At 41.7% G+C, this 25,665-nt stretch overlaps 2 protein-coding genes across 2 annotated transcripts in view; both read right to left on the reverse strand.

The window, feature by feature from the left end:
- Positions 1-17,697, reverse strand: part of LOC138975576 (notchless protein homolog 1-like) — a 60,629-nt gene extending 42,932 nt beyond the window's left edge. Inside the window, exons 1-9 of the mRNA XM_070348298.1 lie at positions 17,539-17,697; positions 16,037-16,156; positions 12,612-12,762; positions 11,897-12,117; positions 11,269-11,348; positions 10,840-10,928; positions 4,155-4,252; positions 3,083-3,119; positions 2,438-2,590 (exon numbers count right to left, since the gene is read on the reverse strand). Coding sequence (XP_070204399.1) covers positions 2,438-2,590; positions 3,083-3,119; positions 4,155-4,252; positions 10,840-10,928; positions 11,269-11,348; positions 11,897-12,117; positions 12,612-12,762; positions 16,037-16,095 — 888 coding nt within the window. The 5' untranslated portion in view covers positions 16,096-16,156; positions 17,539-17,697. The remainder of the gene's footprint in view (positions 1-2,437; positions 2,591-3,082; positions 3,120-4,154; positions 4,253-10,839; positions 10,929-11,268; positions 11,349-11,896; positions 12,118-12,611; positions 12,763-16,036; positions 16,157-17,538) is intronic.
- Positions 17,698-18,435: 738 nt separating this feature from the next.
- On the reverse strand, positions 18,436-25,260 carry LOC138977125 (uncharacterized). Its single transcript, XM_070350034.1, has 5 exons — positions 25,252-25,260; positions 20,744-21,080; positions 19,854-19,902; positions 19,771-19,803; positions 18,436-19,616 (listed from the first exon to the last, which is right to left on the reverse strand). Exons 1-5 carry the CDS (start codon positions 25,258-25,260, stop codon positions 19,103-19,105), a joined length of 942 nt encoding a protein of 313 aa, XP_070206135.1. The 3' UTR covers positions 18,436-19,102.
- Between the last annotated feature and the right edge of the window lie 405 nt (positions 25,261-25,665).

Raw genomic sequence — 25,665 nt, forward strand, 5'->3', positions numbered from 1 at the left:
AGAGCACACATATTTCCACTCTGTATTCTTCCTTTGTTCGACCGTTTGTTACCGGTATACTTTTTTAATTTTGGTGCGCCCTATCGACCCCCTGCGCCCAATGGGTGACTGGATTACAATTTTGTTTAAAAAGAAGGGGGTGCGCCTTGCCTTGTAACCCGGAAAATACGGTACATTCAATTTGCTTTCTGGAATAACATGCATGCGGGATTAAAGCATAAATGCATCAATATGATCACATCTCAGGTTGTCCATATCTAACAACCATTTGTAAAGGTCTTTTTCTTAACCCCTTGACAGCCATAAAAATTAAGTTAAAGAAATCAAATAAAACAAGTCGCGTAAGGCGAAAATACAACATTTAGTCAAGTAGCTGTCGAACTCACAGAATGAAACTGAACGCAATGCCATTTTTGAGCAAGACCGTATACTCGTAGCATCGTCAGTCCACCGCTCATGGCAAAGGCAGTGAAATTGACAAGAAGAGCGGGGTAGTAGTTGCGCTAAGAAGGATAGCACGCTTTTCTGTACCTCTCTTTGTTTTAACTTTCTGAGCGTGTTTTTAATCCAAACATATCATATCTATATGTTTTTGGAATCAGGAACCGACAAGGAATAAGATGAAAGTGTTTTTAAATTGATTTCGACAATTTAATTTTGATAATAATTTTTATATATTTAATTTTCAGAGCTTGTTTTTAATCCGAATATAACATATTTATATGTTTTTGGAATCAGCAAATGATGGAGAATAAGATAAACGTAAATTTGGATCGTTTTATAAATTTTTATTTTTTTTTACAATTTTCAGATTTTTAATGACCAAAGTCATTAATTAATTTTTAAGCCACCAAGCTGAAATGCAATACCGAAGTCCGGGCTTCGTCGAAGATTACTTGACCAAAATTTCAACCAATTTGGTTGAAAAATGAGGGCGTGACAGTGCCGCCTCAACTTTCACGAAAAGCCGGATATGACGTCATCAAAGACATTTATCAAAAAAATGAAAAAAACGTTCGGGGATTTCATACCCAGGAACTCTCATGTCAAATTTCATAAAGATCGGTCCAGTAGTTTAGTCTGAATCGCTCTACACACACACACACACACACACACACACACAGACACACAGACACACACACGCACATACACCACGACCCTCGTTTCGATTCCCCCTCGATGTTAAAATATTTAGTCAAAACTTGACTAAATAAAAAAATTAAAAAAATTAAAGGTATAACAATCGACGTTTTTCGGAATAACTTGATTTTCTTCGATCTTGATCAGTAGGAGCCCCACTACCGCAGTGACATTTTTCACAGAATCCAGAACGTGTTCAACATTTCTGATCGGCTCTATCCTGCGATCGTGACAATTAAGCGATGACTGTGATGTGTATGCTATGCGACGTGCGCTAGTTATGATACCATTTTCTTTTGAAAATATTCATCCAAGCCACGAACCGCCACGGATGGCTTGCTGATCACTGGAAGTGTTCACTAAGCACGTCTGTTTTTATAAACTCACGTAACATTGATCAAAACACGTTGTGATACGTACCAGCGATCCTTTTCACAATAAATTCTCAACTCATATGAACTCGTGAAAGCGGATTTTCGAAAGAAAAGGGTATCATATTGTACGCGCGCTGACACACAGAACAGTTAGTTTGTTCGTCCCAATTGCGGGATACAGCCCGTCGGTGGATTTGAGCGTGCTCCGGATGTTGTGGAAAACGTGACAAGGGCTCCTACTCCTCCAGACCGCCCATAGTCCTTACAGATTTATTTTCGAAAATCGTCTATTAGATCAAAACTGGGATATGGTATCCAGGGGAGGCAATCATCTTGCAGCAATCCAATGGGCAATATACAGCGGTTGTTTTTCCTTGCCAGAGTATTCCATTTTGCTGATGGCAAAGCCTGCATTATGGCAGTCAAGGGGTTAATCCCATAGAAAAGTCAATGTGGTTTTATTCTGTACTAACTTTACTTGTTTTTTGTTGTTGTTGTTTGCTTGTTTACTTTTTCTAGTTTTCTTTTTTTGAGTCTGGTTCAAGTCTCACAGCTTAGCTGCAGCCAACTTTCTCCAGCATATTAGCGTGTAATTGTTGGTGTAATACAGCTCTGTGGACCGACTGCATAAAAATGCCAGTCCATTCAATGCACACACTTTCCATATCTCTTCTCCTGTAGCATCTACCACAACGAACAAAGGGTTGCCTAAGACAAGAAACTTGTACAGTGGTACCTGCGATGAAAGGACACCATTGGGACCAGTTAAAAGTGTCCCTATATTGCAGGTGGCCTGTCATGAAAGGTGTACTTTGGTACAGATAATAGACAAAGGGACCTCAGAATGTGTCCATTTAAGGGAGGTGTCCTCTCATTGGAGGGGCCACACATCACAGGTACCACTGTACACAGCAATCACTCACATCTGATCTCCACACTTTGACGGTTCTGTCAGAGGAGGCGGTGTAGAGAAGGTCAGCCCCACCCCACTTCACACACTGCACCGTGTCAGAATGCGCCGTCAGGATCATCTCATATTTGCCCAGAAATGTGTCCCAGATTCTTACTGTTGTGTCCTGAAAACGACCCAAAAATATGTGACATCACTTTTTTTTCAAACGAATAATGAAATGTTATGAAACAGAAGAGATATCTTCATATTTTTGACTTCATCTCCATTTTCTAACCTGCAAAGATGGCAAAGTCCAAAATTAACCCTGAGGAAGTGATGTCACATACTGAAAGAAGAGCTATTGTGTAAGATTCACTCAGTGAGATGGTTCACCTCACGCTTTATCAAGTTATTGCCGCAAAGCCTTTATGAAAAGCTGACGTCATCACAGTTTTTCTTCATTAAAATGAAAAATAAGATGTTTCTGGGTAAAATAAGATTGTTTTTCTGCCTTATCTTTATTTACTACTGCAAACATTTACCCTTTTCTTTCTTCAATCGAACACTGATGGTGAAAAAGAAAACCATCCAATCAAAAAAAAGTGCAACAATTCTTCAGAGTCTGAAACTGAAAAACAGCAACACTTTCACATAAAAGAATGGTCGTAATATGTACCTTTGAAGCACTGGCCAAGTATCTACACTCAGGATCTCTGCAAAATAAAAATACTTTTAATGAAAGGCAAGAACAAAGAACTGTGGTTTCTAATTTTAAACTATACCGTACTTTCCGGGTCATAAGGTGCGACTTTTTTCCTCGAGTTCGACCCCTGCGTCTTGTATAACACGAAGCGCCTAATCCGTGTATGAAATACGAAAAATATCAAAGAGACCGCTTGAGTACCAGTCAAACAACTTGTGATAATGCATGTTTCAGCTACTAGGTACTGCCCTGCCTTTGATCTGGCCGCACACACAGATTTCCACTCTGTTAAACTCGGTCACTGACCAGTCACTGACCCCGATGCAGGAAGTGTTTCCTCTCTCAGATATGACAGGGGAACCACCTCTCATGGCAAAAACTGGGTCATTGACCCCTGGGAAGAAGGTCGTGTCTTTTAACAAGGCCACCCAGCTATCACAATGCCTTTGATCTGGCCGCACACACAGAGCACACATATTTTCACTCAGTTAAAGTCGGTCACTGACCGGTCACTGACCCCGATGCAGGAAGTGTTTCCTCTCTCAGATATGACAGGGGAACCACCTCTCATGGCAAAAACTGGGTCATTTTGGTGCGCCCTATCGGCCCCCTGCGTCCAATGGGTGACTGGATTACAATTTTTTTTAAAAAGAAGGGGGTGCGTCTTAGATAACGAAGCGCCTTGTCACCCGGAAAGTACGGTAATTCAAGTGAAATTGAGTTAAAACATTATTAATCTCCCGAAAATTACCACTTAAAAAAACAGGGATGTTTGCTTAGTGCTACTCTCACCGTAGAACACAGACACATAGACAGGCTCACCTCTCTCTCTATCGCCCTCTCATTTTAGCCTTTCCAAAACATGACCCAGCCATTTCCTCTGAAGTTAAGTTTAATCTACTCCTATCGGGTTTTCTGTCATCCCGGCCTATTTCTCTATGTAGACCTATCAAAACATGCCACTACTTGGGAGGTTAGTACATTTTCACCTCATTTCCCCCGCATGACATATAATAGTTAAAAAAAACTTTCTGATCACACTCACAGATGTAGTGGTTTCCATGCCAATGACGTAACCCATTTTTTGTGTCCTGTCAATGTTTGACCCATTTGTTTTCCTGTCTCAGGATCCCAAATCATCACCTGCAAACAACAAAACACATAATGGTAGGCACTAGGCAAGAATGTATACAAAACAGTTTACTTGATTTATTCATTATATCAACAGGCCATTTTCAAAATGTATGTGTCAGCCTTTCCAATCTTGACCTGCATGTTAAAAGATCTTATTTTTTTCTTCTGTATTCCTGGGCTTCATATTTGTATTTTCAAGGTCATCTTATAGTGAGAGTTTGGCATGCCACACTGACTTTTACCTTGCCACATGAGCAGCCATCTTTGAAGGTGTGCGTGCTAGGTATCTGTGTGTTTCCAAGTCCCTGGACTTTCACTGGAAACTTGGGAACTTTAACAAGTGCACAGCCTTTTTCCATTCATTTGCACACAAGGGTGGTACCATTGGTCTGAACTGAACAATATCTCAAAGAAATAAAAAAAACATCCACATCATACTTGGGCCTCCACACCAGGCCAATAGCGACAAACTGGTTACAAAGCCAGCGTACTACTGATTGAACTACAGACCCTCCCTATGCAGGGGTGAGACTCTCTTGTGATGAAAAACGAGGAAATCCCTTTTTTACTAGGGGGGTTCGGGGGCATGCTCCCCCGATTTTTTTTAAATGGTACATTAAAATCTGTGCAATCTGGTGCATTCTGAGACTAAAATTCAACTCATTTGGATCAGGTAAAAAAGACATTCTCCTCACCCCCCCCCCAAAAAAAAACCAAAAAAAACAACCAAACAAAAAACACTTTCACACAACAATGGTAACATTGTAATGGTGCATACCAACGTAATGAACCATTGTATCCATAATCCAATACAGTAAAACCTGCGAGCAAAGGACGCTCTTGGGGAGCCTTGCCACTGTCCTTTGTAGCAAGGTGTCCTTTCTTATGAATATGAATGCGCCAACTTTTTTTGGAAAAAAAAAACCCAACAGTCACTGATTCTTTTTTGCCACAGTGATTATTAAAACTCAAAGTTTTGAAGCCCTCAAGTTTTTGTTTTTGTTTTTTTTATTCAAAGAAAAGGAGAGAGAGAGAGAGAGAGAGAGAGAGAGAGAGAGAGAGAGAGAGAGAGAGAGAGAGAGAGAGAGAGAGAGAGAGAGAGAGAGAGAGAGAGAGAGAGAGAACGAGCGAGCGAGCGAGAGAGAGAGAGAGAGGTGCAATCGGTTTCTTATCTGAAGCAATGGGCCATTCACTGGAAGATTCTTTGATCGAGCTGTTGAAAACCACTCGAAGAGTTCTTCGTTCAACTCATCATAGGTTGTTTTTCTTCTCTTAACACATTTTGCCGTCGATCTGGCACCGGAGTCCCACTGACTGAGAATTTGTGTTGGATCAGCTTTTATGTTGAAAATTTGAGTTTTTCCGCAATTCAGCTCATCAGCAACTTTTTGAACGGTCTTTATGACATCGACTCTCTCTTCTAAAGTCAAAATTTTTCGTTTTGGCATGATGAGACGAAGACGAAGGATGAGACGAAGATGCATCACAGTACAGAAAGTAGAAACCCGAAATGTTTGTGAGTTCACGGCATCGCACCATACAAAAATCAACTTCTTTCAAGTGCTGTCATTGGCTTACAAAATAAGCTTCTCGCGCGTTCACATCGCCAGCGAGATTGTATTTGCAGAACCAAGATGGCGGACCAGCGTCTGCTAAAAGCTGTCTGCTTCAAGGGTTTGTCCGTTGTTGACAAGTAACGAACCCAATCGGGACCAAAAAAGGGTGTCCGCGTCCGCGCCTTTGAGGTGTTCGCTCTTTTAAGGTGTTTTTGAGAGTAAAATACATCCGTCCTCACTTGAATTGTCCGTTATGCTAAGGTGTCCGCCGAAATAAGGGTCCGCTAGATGCAGGTTTTACTGTACTGGCAATAGTATGATCCAAGTGACGCCCCAATGCATTGAAGCTCAAAATGACTATTAGTTATCAGGACTTTTCAGTCAGCACAATGTAACTCTCAAGCCTCCATTGTTCTGTTCCATCTTCACTTCTCTCCGTATGTTACGGAGTGGTATAACCCTTATTGCGCCAGATGTTATGGTCCTTTATTGGCCGGTTTCTAGACAATCATAAATGCCTCTACACCACTCTATAAATTTAGTATTTGTTTACAGGCTGGAATGTAATCTGAATAGTTGTCCGCTACAGTAGCTTACAAGGCACAAGCGCACACGCACTCACACACGCAAAAACCTGGTGTTAAATGGATCTTGACACTGCCAAGACTAATTATTATTGTTTACAAAGCTTTTTACATCACAAAATCATTTCCGGGCTTCGACCAGTACTCTAGGCCGACAACACCGCAAGAAACTCTACAGTCCAAGACGCAGACACCTTTTGGCTCAAACAAAGCAGCTTAACAGGTAAGACGAATAGGTATTCTACTGTACGTTACCCTACTGCCATCTTTCGGCTTTCAAGATGTTGGTATGGCTGTAAGTCCTTCAGACGACTGACAAGGGTGCACCAGTCCTCACGACACCGCAACCATTGCTTGACGTAGTCCTTGATCCTTCCAGTTCGTCTCGGCGGCTAACTGTAGAACCCTGCCAGCTCTCCATGCCATGGTCATGTCCACAAGCCGCAGTTGACTGGTTCAGTTCAGCCTCCGGCGATGAAAACCCCCCAGTTGGAACACTCAAAAGAGTGTAAAGCCAACATTTAGTACAGTCGCCGGCCTGGCATGAATATGAAAATGGAAGATATCATGTAAGCTGATAGGGAAAGTTCGTCAGTCTTCATCCTTCTTCAGTCAGATACCTAAAACAGGAGCCCGTCTGCTAAAGTGTTACGAAAAACATGAGTCGAGCTTGGCTCCTTGACGGCGACTGATTTTACAAAGTCGTTCTTGCTATGACATTGCCAGTGAGCTGTCGTCTGCATCACTTGCACGTGAAAAACCTTGTCAGTTACACAAAGGTTCCACTGCGGTCAACGCGACGGTATGCAGCCTATAGCCCTTTCCAATGTCTGACCATCGCTATAGTCTATTCTATTTACAACAATACACATTACCACAAATACGAGTAAACCGCTTCGTAACATCACCCCCTTTCCTCAAAAGAAAATGAATTGTTGAAAAAACGATGAAATTTTCTGAATCTCGATCAGAGATTATCCAAAAAGTCAAAAGAATTATATACAGGGGTCATGTTCAGAAGCTGTTTAAAAAAAAATATCATGAATGAAACTCGAGTAAGACCTTGGCCTTGCAAGAATATGCCAGTCAACACATCAAATCAAAAATCAAATCAAATCTGAGAATGTTACTGGATAAACAGGACAAACAAAACAATCATTCACACCCGTGTAAGCGCACGTGCCTTGAGATAGAAAACAATACTGTTAAAGGGTCAAACAAACAAACACTATTGGGCGCCATTTGTTATGGAGTGGTATAGCCCTTATTGCGCCAGATGTTATGGTCCTTTATTGGCCGGTTTCTAGACAATCATAAATGCCTCTACACCACTCTATAAATTTAGTATTTGTTTACAGGCTGGAATGTAATCTGAATAGTTGTCCGCTACAGTAGCTTACAAGGCACAAGCGCACACGCACTCACACACGCAAAAACCTGGTGTTAAATGGATCTTGACACTGCCAAGACTAATTATTATTGTTTACAAAGCTTTTTACATCACAAAATCATTTCCGGGCTTCGACCAGTACTCTAGGCCGACAACACCGCAAGAAACTCTACAGTCCAAGACGCAGACACCTTTTGGCTCAAACAAAGCAGCTTAACAGGTAAGACGAATAGGTATTCTACTGTACGTTACCCTACTGCCATCTTTCGGCTTTCAAGATGTTGGTATGGCTGTAAGTCCTTCAGACGACTGACAAGGGTGCACCAGTCCTCACGACACCGCAACCATTGCTTGACGTAGTCCTTGATCCTTCCAGTTCGTCTCGGCGGCTAACTGTAGAACCCTGCCAGCTCTCCATGCCATGGTCATGTCCACAAGCCGCAGTTGACTGGTTCAGTTCAGCCTCCGGCGATGAAAACCCCCCAGTTGGAAACACTCAAAAGAGTGTAAAGCCAACATTTAGTACAGTCGCCGGCCTGGCATGAATATGAAAATGGAAGATATCACGTAAGCTGATAGGGAAAGTTCGTCAGTCTTCATCCTTCTTCAGTCAGATACCTAAAACAGGAGCCCGTCTGCTAAAGTGTTACGAAAAACATGAGTCGAGCTTGGCTCCTTGACGGCGACTGATTTTACAAAGTCGTTCTTGCTATGACATTGCCAGTGAGCTGTCGTCTGCATCACTTGCACGTGAAAAACCTTGTCAGTTACACAAAGGTTCCACTGCGGTCAACGCGACGGTATGCAGCCTATAGCCCTTTCCAATGTCTGACCATCGCTATAGTCTATTCTATTTACAACAATACACATTACCACAAATACGAGTAAACCGCTTCGTAACACCGTATCATTCAGTCAACAAGTTATAGATACTGTGATGAAATAGGATGCGGAAAAATAGATTACCCCAGCGGAATTCGTAAGTTGTGTCCGCGGAAATCAGCGGAAAATTCCCACCCCTGCCTATGTGAGAAATTCAGTGGGTCACTCGACTCACAGCAAGCCTGTCTACAAAAATCATTGCAAACTCTTGGCCTGGTGCATTTACAGTGGAGTACCTTCTTCTTCTTCTTCTTCTTCTGCGTTCGTGGGCAGAAACTCCCACATGCATGTGTTATTGCACGAATGGAATTTTACGTGCATGACCGTTTTCCCCCCGCCATGTAGGCAGCCATACGCCGCTTTCGGAGGAAGCATGCTGGGTATTTTTGTGTTTCTATAACCCACCGAACTCTGACATGGATTACAGGATCTTTTCCGTGCGCACTTGGTCTTGTGCTTGCGTGTACACACGAAGGGGGATAAGCCACTAGCAGGTCTGCACATAAGTTGACCTGGGAGATCGGAAAAATCTCTACACTTAACCCACCAGGCGACCGCGGCCGGGATTCGAACCCTGGACCTTCCGATTAAGAGGCCAACGTCTTACCACCCCGCCACAGCGCCCGTCACAGTGGAGTACCAATTTTTAAGACCCCCGATTTAAGACGCCCTCCCTTTCAAGACCCTGTCTTCTCAGATTATCTGTTTCATAACCTCCGTAAATTTATCCCATTTTAAGACTTTCTTTCTTTATTTGGTGTTTAGGCCACAAAAAAAATAGGTGTGGTTACGGTAACATAGCCCAACAAGAAGAGCAAACGCTCGATCGAGTCACTTTCGCAGTTCTGAATATTATATGAGGCATCAGATGGACAGGAAGAAATTGCTATTCACAACACAATGAGTCACGTTCACATAAAATTTGAGCCCGGTCACTTTTATAGTTTCCGAGAAAAGCCCAACGTTAAGTTGTGTGTTGCCGAACAGAAAAGGCTAGTTATCTCCCTTGTTTTTCTGATAACGTTCGTAAAAGGCTACAGATGTAAATACTTTGATGTAAAGAATAATCCTACAAAGTTTCAATCACATCCGATGAACTTTGTCAAAGATATAAAATGTCTAATTTTTCCTTTGACGCTGACCTGTGACCTTGAAAAAGGTCAAAGGTCAACGAAACCATCGTTAAAGTGTAGAGGTCATTGGAGGTCACGACTAAACAAAATATGAGCCCGATCGCTTTGATAGTTTCCGAGAAAAGATATAAAATGTCTAATTTTTCCTTTGACGCTGACCTGTGACCTTGAAAAAGGTCAAAGGTCAACGAAACCATCGTTAAAGTGTAGAGGTCATTGGAGGTCACGACTAAACAAAATATGAGCCCGATCGCTTTGATAGTTTCCGAGAAAAGTCCAACGTTAAGGTGGTGTCTACGGCCGGCCGGCCGGACAGACTAACACTGACCGATTACATAGAGTCACTTTTTCTCAAGTGACTCAAAAAAATAGGGTAGGAAGGTAGGCAATCACTTTTTTTTTTAAACTTTTTTTTTCTAATGTGTACAAATTAAACCTACTTGACAGGGAAATAAGTGTGCGACTCAGGCGCTTTCGCTTTCATTGCGTTTTCTGCACTCGTTTTCTTGTTTTTTGTGGGTGTTTTTTGACAAATGTAATAAAAAGTTATAGAGTCGGCCCCTAAAAATCGGGTAGGTCAGGTTACCGTAACCACACCTATTTTTTTTTAAGGCCTTAACGTCGTTTTCAACCACGAAGGTTATATCGCGACGGGGAAAGGGGGGGAGATGGGATAGAGCCACTTGTTAATTGTTTCTTGTTCACAAAAGCACTAATCAAAAAATTGCTCCAGGGGCTTGCAACGTAGTACAATATATTACCTTACTGGGAGAATGCAAGTTTCCAGTTCAAAGGACTTAACATTTCTTACATACTGCTTGACTAAAATCTTTACAAACATTGACTATATTCTATACAAGAAACACTTAACAAAGGTAAAAGGAGAAACAGAATCCGTTAGTCGCCTCTTACGACATGCTGGGGAGCATCGGGTAAATTCTTCCCCCTAACCCGCGGGGGGTCATTTTAAGACTCCCTCCTATCAAAGACCCAATTTGTTCAGATTTTTGGAGGTTTTAAAAGGGGGTTCTACTGTAGGATAAACACTTACCTCCCCATTGTCCTGTTTGGTGTAAGACCCAGAGGCCAGCTTGCGTCCATCCGGAGACCAGGCCACACACAACACGTAATTCTTATGACCTGTAACAAAATAAAACATTTCCATGAGCTTCTTCATTTCCCGATTGTGACCATCGACTTTTCTTGTTTGTGGTAACGGAAAGAGTCACTTAAAGAATGTGCCTGAAGACAGTATTAATTTCACATCCGGGTAAATATTTGCATTCATGTATGCTGAGACACAAACACAGATGTAGACACTAACAAGTCTACTGGGACAAACACATAGATAGACACACATATGCCAGAGCACAAACCCGTATAGACACGCATGCCAGTTCACACACACACACACACACACACACACACAAAGCATACAGAAAACATCGATGACAGTACAATATCATACTCAAACCCTCACCTTTACATGTGTGCTGAGGTGTTTCTGTGTTCAGGTCCCAAAATCGTACAGTTGTGTCCCCTGAACCACTAGCAAGATACCTAAAAGATTTGAATAAACGAGAAAATAGCATTTAATCAGTATTTTTTATATAAGGCACACACAAAAAGACAACAGCTCAATGATGTTTAAAACATGCAGGCAACATCATGTACTTAGCCCATGTAGAAATTAGATGGACTAAATCTTATTCTTCCCATCAAACCATTACAAATCACTCAGTCATTCAGGAATGTTCAATGATGCTTTTCGACATCATCATGGAATTTTGGCAAAACTCGACTAAATCTTATTCTTCCCATCAAACCATTAAAAATCACTCAGAGTCATTCAGGAATGTTCAATGATGCTTTTCGACATCATCATGGAATTTTGGCATAACTCGTTTAGACAGCTCTTCAGCAGAAGGTCAAAAGTGATTATTTGTATTATGAAATAGTGTTTATATTTGTACCTGGTATGGATAGAAAGATAAAAGAATGTTAAATCATGTATTGTCCTTTCATGGGAGGTGTCCACTCATCAGAGAGGCTTCACATTGCATCTATTTGTGCATACAGCACTCCCATAATTTCACCCTCTGACTTACCTGCCATCAGGGCTGAAGGCCACCGTCACGATAGCGGCAGAGTGAGCTTCTAGCGTACTGGTGCAACGAGTCACTGCTCTCACTCTGAACACGGCTTGAGGTTGGTACACGATGTCCAGAACTTTCTCCGCATTTTCCAGTTTCTCTTTGGTCACTGTCTTGTCCAAGCTTTCTCGAATCTCCACATCATCCACAAAGAAGGAATATGGTGTCGTCTCATCCTAGATAACAACAAAAAAAGTTATACATATATGTAACTTGCAAGTGGTGAAGCAGAAGAATGAGGAAGAGTTGTGCTGGCAGCACTGTTTACAGTTAAAATTGGCAGGTTATTTTCCCCCCCAACAACACATTTGCTTATTGCAAATCCTGTAGGTAAAAGTTCAGATATATTTATTCTGAATGGCTTATAATCACTAATGTCAACAACTGAAAGTATGTTTAAATTACAAAATTAACTATCAATATCATAAGCATTTTACACAGTCACAAGAATAATATGCAGCCACATGATGTTTACACTGATTTACAGAATCACACTCTGCAAATGCAATGTGCTTTTTGTGCACGGCAACACAATTCTGCTAAGAACATCCACAACAAATACACACATAAAAACACCCCTACCCCTGCCCAATTTCAACTGCCTGGTAAAATCTGTACATCTGTCTTAATTTACACATGAGATTTTCTTTGATGGCACAAACAAACTTACTGTCTCCAGCAGAGCGTTGCACACAGCCTGAAGTTTGTCGACAGTGATGTCAACAGGGAGATCAAAGGGGGCCCCAGTTACCTCCCCTCCCTCGCTCTTAAACTGCGCTAAGATTCGCCGTCCCTCCTGGTTCTCGTCTTCATCTGTTTTCCTGCAAAAATTCTACATGGTTTAAACATTAATGAACAAATTAATTAATTAACAACCACGCACGTACATTCTCTCTCTCTCTCTCTCTCTCTCTCTCTCTCTCTCTCTCTCTCTCTCTCTCTCTCTCTCTCTCTCTCTCTCTCTCTCTCTCTCTCTCTCTCTCTCTCTCTCTCTCTCTCTCTCTCTCTCTCTCTGTCTCTCTGTCTCTCTCTCTCTCTCTTTCTCTCTCATGTTCTATTTACTTTTTTTTTCTCGACGCTAACGTCATTCCCTGTCTACGTCACTCATTTCGTCATTTAATCATTCATTTGCTTGCGGCTTCGGCTTCGTGGCAGGCGGAAGAACAAATCAGCCAGATAAGTTTTTGCTATTAATTGTTTGTCTGTGCACTTAAAAGACCATTGGGTCGATATATTTGTGAATGTATTGTTTTGTCAATAACAAACGTTCCAATAACCTACCTTTCTTGGTTTTTTAATTTTAAACATTAATGGTTACAAAATTTAAGGTAAACTGTAGGTACGTGCTCCATGTTCTTCGCTACAGAAAGCATGCGGGAAAAGTGAGCAAGAATGGCTATAAAGCATTTTTGCAGAAAGGAAGATCTAAAGCTTAAAATTAATAAAGCCAATAGCTTGAACACCAGATTCGGCTGGTAATAAATGTGTAATTGTTGGTCTGGCAGGGAACTGAAAAAAAATGATCTAAAACTACTGAGTTTCAGTCCCTCTTTGTCTGTGTATGAGACAGGTCTCTGTCTATGTCTCCTTCTGTCTATCCGTCCACTGAGTGTCTTCTTCTGTCTATCCGTCCATCTCTTTCTCTCTCTGTCTCACTTTGCGTTTAAAAAGGTTCTTGCTGCTGAACATGTTGCTTTTTGTTTTTTTTAACACCATGCGTGTGTTGCTTCTCCTGCTTCATTTCAATTGTGTTAACATATTATACAGAAGTACTGCCAAGAAAGCAGTGAGCAAGTTCAAAGAGGCTGCTGGGAAAGACATTAGGGGTGCAATAAGCTGTGATGTCAGCCGAGAGTACTGCATGGGACTTGCAAAAAAAAATTCAGTCTATGACTGTTTTGAATAAGATTGCTATCTATTAAATACATGTACCACTACTTTAGCCATTCTTATTGTTAGATTATTGATTTTAAAATGATTGCAAATAATATAAATTTCCTAACATTTAAATGTAATAAATTACAACACTAAACATACAAATAAATGTGAATATTTTGCATTGCCAATGTCGTAGATATATATATTACTAACAAAGTGTCATACATTTAACAAGAGATGGCGTTCTGAGGCACATTTATTGCATATTATTAGATGCATTAGAAAACTAGCCGGTGAATTTTTTCGCAAAAATAGTTTGCCTCTTTTGCTTGAATGCATATCCTGCATGAAAAAAAATGTATAACCTTCGTTATCATATCAGTATCAGACAGCATTATAAGATGTTTGATGGGTTGTTGACAGACCAGCTTTTTTGTCAGTCCGAGGGGGAGCATATCGTCTTTTGTTTCATATTTATTGACCAAGGCCGAAGGCCGCGGTCAATAAATATAAAACAAAAGTCGATGTGCCCCCCCGAGGACCGACAAAAAAAGCTGGTCTGTCAACAAACCACCAATCATCGTTTTTGTCATCATTTTGGTAGTGAGAAAATAAGTGCACAATCAACCAAGGGAGCCATGCTTTAAAACACGGGTTCCGTGCTGATAACCACACGAGTCCCGGTTTGATAACCACTGGCATTCAAAGCTGGCGTGTGAAAGCAACTTTCTGTGTTTTTGAGTTCATCAAATGTTGGGATGAATATGTCAGGTTTGAGGATGCACAGTTCTGTAGGTTCATCTCCGTATTCCACCCCCTCGGCTTTCTGTTGTAAATATTATTATAAGCTGAGTGATCGAATGTGGAAGCTACGTTTGGTCAAAAGTCACAGAAGATTTGCGTCGTGCAGCGGAGGAAAGAATCGCGATCTTGTTTCCGACTCAGTAGATCTACCTCTTTGTTTTTCATTAGACCTGTCATTCTGCTTGCTCGGCTTTGTTAGATGGTTGCATTATATCTTGTTGCTATTTTCTTTGCTTTTATTATTGTTTCTTATTTGTGCTTCGTTTATCGATACAACGTCTTGTGCACGGGTCAAAATTTGTGTGTCAGGGGTCGTTTTACTTGAACTTGACGTTCGTGTTTCTCCGAATGTCTGTGTATCAAAACACAGATACACGCACTCCATGACTCTGTAAGAAGACAAAACATATCGCTAGGTTTCATTTGTTTTTGAATTTGATGAATGTATGACCTTTCATGAAGTAGTTTTGTTTTTTGTTTACTTTTGCCAGTTTGCCAGTTCGTTTTTGGAACTTTGCAAAGCAGTGTCGTGTCTTCTGTTTAGGTCTGGGGAAACACCAATGAAAAGAGCCGAAGAATCCCGGAGCGTTTCTATTGGGTTTGCTTTTGATTATGCATATATATATAACCTGCTTCCTGCTACTATGGTAACCGGGGATTTATTGCCTGGGGAACATGAGATTTATTTCCCAGGTGCTTGTGAATGAAAACTCGTGAAAATGATGACAAATATATATAATTATATTCACCTGCTGATTAATATATTACATCTCTGACAATGAAAACAAATCAATCTTTCGCAAAAAGTTGTTCCCACGGGCTAAAGTTTGTACAATGTATGCAAAAATATTGCTCCCTGACACATCCTTTTGACATTGTTGCATCTACCATACCCGTTGTTTTTTTGTTAAAGCAACATGTACCACATTCCCTGTTTAACCATTCTTGTTTTTAGAGTCTTGATTTTAGAATAACAGCACTCCGTCCATTCAAATGTCATCATGCACAGCACTGCCTGAAAAAGCCCTAATTCAAAATCAGCTTGTAAGTTGTACAGACAAAATATATTTATTTTATGAGACCAAGGGTAGAGCAGGTGGTGGCGAGAGAGGTGAAGGGATCGGGGGAATGTTTACAGTGCAGTGTGCCGGGCTGTGAGCAGTACCTGGCAATGTTTAGCTTAGGCATGGCCGGGGCAGACGTGCCTCCGTTCTATAGCGAACATGTTCTGCACCCTAATTCAAGGAAACTACACCGCGTTTTTATGGACAGCTGTCCTCAGACTTTTCACGAAAAAGGTGTAAGTTACACCAACCCTAGCGGCTAAGGCAAAGCCAAATGCTAGTCTCAAAACTATTTAGTATTTAGTGGTTTTTATTTTTATTTTATAAATTTAACTTATGCAGTACTCACGGTGCTCTGTCAATCTTCCTCTTCTTTACTCTTCCTTTTCGTTCTCCTGTTCCTGCCATTCTGAAAGCCTTGGGTATGAAGTTCTTTTATTCTCCTGTGAATATCTGAATTCTCTGCTTCCTGCAAAAAACAATAAATAAATAAAAATAAAAAAACAATTTACCATTACCACTGACAGTGACTGTGACAGAGAAACTGAGATTAAGAAGCAGAAACCCATTCTCTCTCTGTCTCTCTCTCTCGCTCGCTCACTCTCTCTCGCTCACACACACACACACACACAACACACATAACCCAACAGCATCATACAATATACTTATAAGTTATACTTGACAACACTTAAGTTTATTATAAGTTACATGGTTGTCACGTGTTGAATCTTAGCGTTGTAAATGCACGGACGTTTCACTAGTTATACTGTAATCTAAATCTGAGCCTCTGATTTAAAAGAACTTTCTCTTGAAAGCATTACAAGTCATTTAGTTACCATTCAAATCACGAGATGAACTGTACGGATGCATTTCATTTACGCCGACAACATCTACAGTTTAATGGTCCTCTTTCTGCTTCCTAATCCGAGTAAAACTAAAAGCGCAGGGATTGGCTTGGGCGTCGTTCATCGGTCTTTTGCCAGGTTAAATTCGGAAAAGACCGACTCACATCCATGGGTCTCAATCCGTCAACTGACCGATAGACATGCAGCAGATTCAGTCAGCTCATCTTATTTTTGTCTGCTGTCTTGGTTTTTTTTTCCCCCTTCCTTACCTAATTTAAATAAATATGGTTATTGTGTTCTCAGACCTTGGTAATCTTGAACTTTAGCGTGTTAAATTCATAGCTCAGAATTCAGAGGCATTTAAGTCTCCAAATTTTAGATCCTTTTGAAGTTACGGAATGAACTGTACAAATGCATTTCGTTTACATGGGTCAAAGAAGGAATTATCCGAATGAGCGAACAAAGGAGACAACTCTTTCGTGTAAATGATGTCCCATGGTTGACAACGTACGCCATTTTCGTCGATTGAACAACCAAATTAATTAATTATGAAGCTCAATCCGTCAATTAATTTCACGACAAATGTTCTTTGGCTTGCTTACATGGACTTGTATCAAAAATAAGTAAAGAGTCACTGGATTCTGAGCTATGAATTTAACACGCTAAAGTTCAAGATTACCCAGACCTTTTATTCCTCTTCATGTAAGACCATTGCAAAATAAACAAGAAAATGAAGAAATGAATTGAATTTTCCCATCATTTGTACATTGTAAACAACTTTCAGAAGTTTCTCCTCACTGCTGTAATGCACAATTGCGGCAGTTCCGTGGTGGAAGGAAAGGTTTTTTTCTTGACTGATTGGTTTGCAAAATGACTGATTGATTCGTGCTTGAGTGAGTCACTAGTCAGTCAATGGACTAGTGGACACAAGTGACAACCCAAGTCAATCCCTGAAAGCGATCATCACCAGCGCTCAGCACTTGAAACAGATTACGAAGTAACATACCTTGGGTGAAAAATTTCCCAATTCACAGCATTTTGAAAACCATTTTGATAAATCCTTCAGTAGAAACTAGAACACACCTCTCTCTGCAATTTAAAGAGCATAAAAAGACAACATAAACACACAAACCGTAAACACGTGTGTGTGTACTTGCGATTTCGCCGGAAGTAGGGCACCAAATGGGCCTTCATTTGAGAAGATTTTCATCTTTTTACCGAAATTGCAAGAATTGCCCATCGATACTCTGTGTGTGAGTGTGTGTATGTGTGTGTCACTGTGTGTACGTGCGTGAGTGTGTGTCAGTGTGTGTGTGCTTTGATCAGTCCTTGGATCCTTTACTTGTTACATTGAATCAAGTATTGACTGAAAGTTTTGACCAGGGCGAAGTGGACCTTTGTCAACCTTATGTGTGTGTGAGAATGTGAGTGTGTGTGTGTGTGTGAAAGCATTCCTCAAAATGTTTTGTTTTTTTACATTTGATATTTATGTATACTTTTTTGAGTGAATTTGATTGTGACGATTTCTTCCATTTGTTGATAGTGCTATTTGAGGACATCATTTTCGTGTTTCACAAAAACTGAAATCGACTCCTTTTTTTATTTTACAAAGTAGTGTTTGGTTTGGACCGGACTGTGGAATAGCATTTCAGCTTGGTACCTTTTAAGAAAATGTTATGAAACTAATTTTCATTCTAATTTAGCCTATATTTCCATTTTCTTTAATTTGGAATCAGATTCACAAAAGCAAAAATACTGTACGTGATTCCTTATTTCTAGATCCAAAAATATATATGTACTTGTATTTTTATTAATATTGAAACGCTAGAAAGTAAGTCATGCTCTGTGTACCTCTCTCACACACACACACACACACACACACACACACACACACACACACACAAACAATCTCAAGAATCATAAACCAAAAAAAATAAGGCAATTAATTGTGTCTCACCACAACGCTTTCATTTGGTGCAAATGTCAATACCAAACAACAAGCAATAACACAAAAATTAAAACACAAGTAAGTAAATGGAGAAAAGAGTATGATAGTCATGATATTTCTTGTATTGATTTAAAGCATTGATTGATATACGTAAACATGTATGTATGAATAACATATACCATGTGCAAAACATTACTTTGTATGAATCTCAAGACATAAAACACCATGGCAACCATCCATGCAGTCAAACTATAATGTAGAAACATAATGATAGCTTTTTGGCAACAAAACAAAAACAACAACAACAACTCGTCATAACGTGTGCCAGTTGTATCCCTTAGATTTCACAGACTGGTAGCTTTTTCATGATGTCTGTAGACAGTTTAAAACATTTTTTTATTTAAGAATTATGTTTAGAAAAAAAATAGGGTCGCGTGTCGCGGAACTAGAAACTCGGAGTTTAACCCAAAAAATGTTCATACCTAATCTGATACGAAAAACAGTGAGAGGGTAAAGCCTGATTGTTTGACAATTTCTTTCCAGTATTTCCACATAAGAACATGAAAAATACACAACGTTTCTAGTTAAGGTGGACATTGAATTGCAAGTGCCTTTTTACATTTCAATATACAGTGGAACCTGCCCTGGCGATCACCTCTTGATAACAACCACCTGCCCCGGTGACCACCTCTTGATAACAACCACCTGCCCCGGTGACCACCTCTTGATAACAACCACCTGCCCTGGCGACCACCTCTTGATAACAACCACCTGCCCTGGTGACCACCTCTTGATAACAACCACCTGCCCTAGTGACCACCTCTTGATAACAACCACCTGCCCTAGCAACCACCTCTTGATAACAACCACCTGCCCTGGTGATCACCTCTTGATAACAACCACCTGCCCTGGCGACCACCTCTTGATAACAACCACCTGCCCTGGTGATCACCTCTTGATAACAACCACCTGCCCTGGTGATCACGTCTTGATAACAACCACCTGCCCTGGTGATCACCTCTTGATAACAACCACCTGCCCTGGTGACCACCTCTTGATAAGGCAACCACCTGCCCTGGCGACCACCTCTTGATAACAACCACTTGCCCTGGCGACCACCTCTTGATAACAACCACCTGCCCTGGCGACCACCTCTTGATAACGACCATACGTCCTGGCGACCACCTCTTGATAACGACCATACGCCCTGGCGACCACCTCTTGATAACGACCACCTGCCCTGGTGATCTCCTCTTGATAACAACCACCTGCCCTGGTGATAACAACCACCTGCCCTGGTGACCACCTCTTGATAACAACCACCTGCCCTGGTGATCACCTCTTGATAACGACCACCTGCCCATTACGACAACCTGCCCTGGTGATCACCTCTTGATAACAACCACCTGCCCTGGTGATCACCTCTTGATAACCACCACCTGCCCCGGTGATAACAACCACCTGCCCTGGTGACCACCTCTTGCTAACAACCACCTGCCCTGGTGACCACCTCTTGCTAACAACCACCTGCCCTGGTGACCACCTCTTGCTAACAACCACCTGCCCTGGTGACCACCTCACGATAACAACCACCTGCGCTTGTTATCACCTCTTGATAACCCCCCGCGGGTTAGGGGGAGTCCCATATTGGTTGGGACTAGAAAGAATTTACCCGATGCTACCCAGCATGTTGTAAGAGGCGACTAACGGTTCTGTTTCTTCTCTTCTTTTGTCTTATTTCTGCCTTACCAGTCCTTTCACCTATATTTCCTTCCAAGATAACTCTCCCTACTATTCCCTGCAGTTTTCCAATTCTTTTCTTGTTGTCTTATTTCTACCTGACTGGATCCATCACCTTTATTTCACTTACCAAAAGTCTGCTTTTCCACATCCTTATTTCTCTGCACCCCGCATGTCGTATGAGGCGACTAACGGATTCTGTTTCTCCTTTTACCCTTGTTAAGTGGTTCTTGTATAGAATATAGTCAATGTTTGTAAAGATTTTAGTCAAGCAGTATGTAAGAAATGTTTAGTCCTTTGTACTGGAAACTTGCATTCTCACAGTAAGGTCATATATTGTACTACGTTGCAAGCCCCTGGAGCAATTTTGTGATTAGTGCTTTTGTGAACAAGAAACACTTAACAAGTGGCTCTATCCCATCTCCTCCCCCTTTCCCCTATCCCATCTCCCTCCTTTCCATCGTCGCGATATAACCTTCGTGGTTGAAAACGACGTTAAACACCAAATAAAGAAAGAAAGAACCTCTTGATAACAACCACCTGCCCTGGTGACCACCTCTTGATAACAACCACCTGCCCTGGTGACCACGTACCACCTCTTGATAACAACCACCTGCGCTTGTGATCACCTCTTGATAACAACCACCCGCGCTTGTGATCACCTCTTGATAACAATCACCAGCCCTGGTGATCACCTTTTGATAACAACCACCTGCTCTGGTGATCACCTCTTGATAACAACCACCTGCCCTGGTGATCACCTCTTGATAACAACCACCTGCCCTGGTGATCACCTCTTGATAACAACCACCTGCCCTGGTGATCACCTCTTGATAACAACCACCTGCCCTGGTGATCACCTATTGATAACAACCACCTGCTCTGGTGATCACCTCTTGATAACAACCACCTGCCCTGGTGATCACCTCTTGATAACAACCACCTCTTGATAACAACCACCTCTTGATAACAAACATCTGTCACAACCAGCAACCACCTCTTGATAACAAACATCTGTCACAACCAGCAACCACCTCTTGATAACAACAACCTGCCCTGGTGCCCACCACTTGCTAACGACAACCTGCCCTGATGACCTCCTCTTGCTAACGACAACCTGCCCTGGTGACAACCTCTTGATAACAACCAGTCCTGCCCTGGTGACCACCTCTTGATAACAACCAGTCCTGCCCTGGTGACCACCTCTTGATAACAACCACCTGCCCTGGCGACCACCTCTTGATAACAACCACCTGCCCTGGTGACCACCTCTTGATAACCACCTGCGCACATTGACCACCTCTTGATAACAACCAGTCCTGCCCTGGTGACCACCTCTTGATAACAACCACCTGCCCTGGCGACCACCTCTTGATATGTTACAACCACCTGCCCTGGCGACCACCTTTTGATAACAACCACCTGCCCTGGTGACCACCTCTTGATAACCACCTGCCCACATTGACCACCCGAAAGGGTTCCGGACTGATGACTTTTTTCTGTATAGTTCACATTTTTATATCGACCACCTGTCAATAAAGACAACTTTTGGTTGCATGGTCCCTCTGGTGGTCGTTATAGACAGGTTCTACTGTATAATCATTTATCTGTGATGTTTCAAAACTGTGAGCAACTGTCGGAATGTTGTGACATGTACAATGGAACTCCCCATTTATGACCTCCAAAATGGGCGGGGATATAGCTCAGTTGGTAGCGCGCTGGATTTGTATTCAGTTGGCCGTTGTCAGCGTGAGTTCGATCCCAGGTTCGGCGGAAATTTATTTCACAGAGTCAACTTTGTGTGCAGACTCTCTTCGGTGTCCGAACCTCCCCCCGTGTACACTACATTGGGTGTGCACGTTAAAGATCCCACGATTGACAAAAGGGTCTTTCCTGGCAAAATTGCTTAGGCACAGTTAATAATTGTCTACCTATACCCGTGTGACTTGGAATAATAGGCCGTGAAAGGTAAATATGCGCCGAAATGGCTGCAATCTACTGGCCGTATAAAATTTCATCTCACACGGCATCACTGCAGAGCGCCTAGAACTGTACCCACGGAATATGCGCGATATAAGACTCATTGATTGATTGATTGATTAAACATCCCCCCGCAGGTTAGGGGGAAGAATTTACCCGATGCTCCCCAGCATGTCGGAAGAGGCGACTAGCGGATTCTGTTTCTCTTTTAACCCTTGTTAAGTGTTTCTTGTATAGAATATAGTCAATTTTTGTAAAGATTTTAGTCAAGCAGTATGTAAGAAATGTTAAGTCCTTTGTACTGGAAACTTGCATTCTCCCAGTAAGGTAATATATTGTACTACGTTGCAAGCCCCTGGAGCAATTTTTTGATTAGTGCTTTTGTGAACAAGAAACAATTGACAAGTGGCTCTATCCCATCTCCCCCCTTTCCCCGTCGCGAAATAACCTTCGTGGTTGAAAACGACGTTAAACACCAAATAAAGAAAGAAAAGAAAGGTCTTAAACAAGTCGCGTAAGGCGAAAATACAACATTTAGTCAAGCCGTCGTACTCACAGAATGAAACTGAACGCGCTGCATTTTTTTCTCACCAAGACCGTATATATATACTCCACCGCTCGTGGCAAAGGCAGTGAAATTGACTAGCCCGAATAGCGTGGTAGTGGTTGCGCTGAGCACGATAGCACGCTTGTCTGTATCTGTTCTTTTTAACTTTCTGAGCTTGTTTTTAATTCAAATATATCATATATATATGTTTTTGGAATCAGGAACCGACAAGAAATAAGATGAAATTGTTTTTAAAGGGATTCCGGACATTTTATTATCATAGTTTTCATATATTTAATTTTCAGAGCTGGTTTGTAATCCAAATATGACTTATTTATATGTTTTGGAATCAGAAAATGATGAACAACAAAATGACATTTTTTTGATCGTTTTATAAAAAAAATAATTTTAACTACAAATTTCAGATTTTTAATGACCAAAATGATTCTTTCTTTCTTTCTTTCTTTCTTTATTTGGTGTTTAACGTCGTTTTCAACCATTCAAGGTTATATCGCGACGAGGGAAGGGGGGAGATGGGATAGGGGAAAGGGGGGAGATGGGATAGAGCCACTTGTTAATTGTTTCTTGTTCACAAAAGCACTTAATCAAAAAATTGCTCCAGGGGCCAATTGCAACGTAGTACAATATATGACCTTACTGGGAGAATGCAAGTTTCCAGTAACCAAAATCATTAATTAATTTTTAAGCCTTCAAGCTGAAATGCAATACCATAGTCCGGCCTTTGTCAAAGATTGCTTGACCAAAATTTCAATCCATCTGACTTAAAAATTAGGGTCTGACAGTGCGGCCTCAGCTTTGACAAAAAGCTGGATATGACGTCATCAAAGACATTTATCCAAACCAAAGAAACAAACGTCCGGGGATATTATACCCAGGAACTCTCATGTCAAATTTCATGAAGATCGGTTCAGTAGTTATCTCTGAATCGATGTATACACACACACACATACACATCACGACCCTCGTCTCGATTCCCCGTCTATGTTAACTAAATGTAAAAAAGGAAGACTGTCCGAAGGTAAATTAAGAAAGAGGTTATGAACCAACAAATCTGATACAAGGTTTTTAAAGGAGGAGATCATAAATTGGGGGGGGGGGGGGGGGAGGGGTTGTCTTAAAAGGGAGTTACACTGTACTTGGATGTCAGCTAAGGAATATTTGAAACTAAGATTTCCTCAAATCTATGAATTCCTGAATAAATCTTAACAAAAAAAAAGTTGCTCCATATAAAACAAGAAGGGCAAAGCCCATACGACTCACATGCTTGACCTTGACCTTTACATGACCTTGACCTTCAGCTAAACCTAGCAATGACATCATACACTAAGAACTGCTTTACACATTTTTCCTACCAAAATACATGTGACCTTGACCCAAGGTCAAGGTCATCCAAGGTCATGCAACACAAAGCTGTTAATTCAAGACATAGGAAGTACAATGGTGCTTATTGGCTCTTTCTACCACGAGATATGGTCACTTTTAGTGGTTCACTACCTTATTTTGGTCACATTTCATAAGGGTCAAAGTGACCTTGACCTTGATCATATGTGACCAAATGTGTCTCATGATGAAAGCATAACATGTGCCCCACATAATTTTTAAGTTTGAAACAGTTATCTTCCATAGTTCAGGGTCAAGGTCACTTCAAAATATGTATACAATCCAACTTTGAAGAGCTCCTGTGACCTTGACCTTGAAGTAAAGTAAACCAAACTGGTATCAAAAGATGGGGCTTACTTTGCCCTATATATCATATATAGGTGAGGTATTAAATCTCAAAAACTTCAGAGAAAATGTGAAAAATGTGAAAAATAGCTGTTTTTTAGACAACATTTATGGCCTCTGCGACCTTGACCTTGAAGCAAGGTCAAGATGCTATGTATGTTTTTGGGGGCCTTGTCATCATACACCATCTTGCCAAATTTGGTACTGATAGACTGAATAGTGTCCAAGAAATATCCAACGTTAAAGTTTTCCGGACGGACGGACGGACGGGCGGCATAGATCTCGAATGAATCTACCCAATCTTCCCAACAAATCGAGAGGCTTGACACGTCGCCGTGAATGTCAAAATTACTGACCTGTGTCCGGGGTCAGGCTATCTCCAATTAGGTGGCGGGGCGACCATCCCCAACCCGGCGGGTCCCCAGGTGGCGGATAGGGGGTGTCCCTTAGATATAAGGGATTGCAGCGATATAAGTCGGGCTTGCCCGGACGAATAAGCTGTCCTGGACCAACTGGCGGTGTTCCTATCAGAGCGGGGTGGTTAACAGGTGGCACTGTTGACTAGTAAATACCCTATGTGCTCATACGGGTTCATCACGCGGGTAAGAGGCGCGTTAAAACCCCTGCTACCTGTGCTCCCAGGTAAGGTCCCTGACCAGGAGCTAAGGGTGGGGTAACCCCGACAGAAACCTCTAGTGCTGAAGTCGGCGGTACTGAGCGAGACAGCGCACTTTAACGGATCACAGTACCACGCACACCATCGCCATGAATACACGCAGAGACCAAACCAATCGAAATGGTGCTCGCCCTGTGAGGACCCCCCAGGCAGGTGCAGCGCCGGGCTCCGTGCCTCAAAGGAGCCCACCCTCAGCTACTGGAGGTCCCTTCGTCTTGTCCTGTGGAGCCAGGGGACGAGCAAGGAGAGCAACTGGCCAAAAACCAAGCAAGGTCAAGGAGACCCCTGACATCAACATCATGCAATGGAATGCAGAAGGGGTCAGCAACAAGAAGGAAGAACTCGAACACTTTCTTCATAAGAACAGTATCAACATCTGCTGCTTACAGGAAACACACCTGCAAGAGGGGAAGCCGTTCAAGATCAGAGGCTACCAGGTGTTTTCAAATGGACGGAAAGGGAGAGCAAAGGGAGGAGTGATGACACTGGTGAGAAA

Source organism: Littorina saxatilis, linkage group LG9 (genome assembly GCF_037325665.1).
Source record: "Littorina saxatilis isolate snail1 linkage group LG9, US_GU_Lsax_2.0, whole genome shotgun sequence".
Classification (NCBI taxonomy): Eukaryota; Metazoa; Mollusca; class Gastropoda; order Littorinimorpha; family Littorinidae; genus Littorina; species Littorina saxatilis.

What these genes read in the sequence shown, in the direction of transcription:
- LOC138977125 (XM_070350034.1), bottom strand. An exon ending in CAGGTGGTTGTTATCAAGAG is followed by an intron (nt 19,903 to 20,743) that starts GTTCTTTCTTTC and finishes GGTTATCAAGAG; the next exon opens with GTGATCACCAGGGCAGGTGG. An exon ending in AGAGGTGGTCACCAGGGCAG is followed by an intron (nt 19,617 to 19,770) that starts GTGGTTGTTATC and finishes TCGCCAGGGCAG; the next exon opens with GTGGTTGTTATCAAGAGGTG.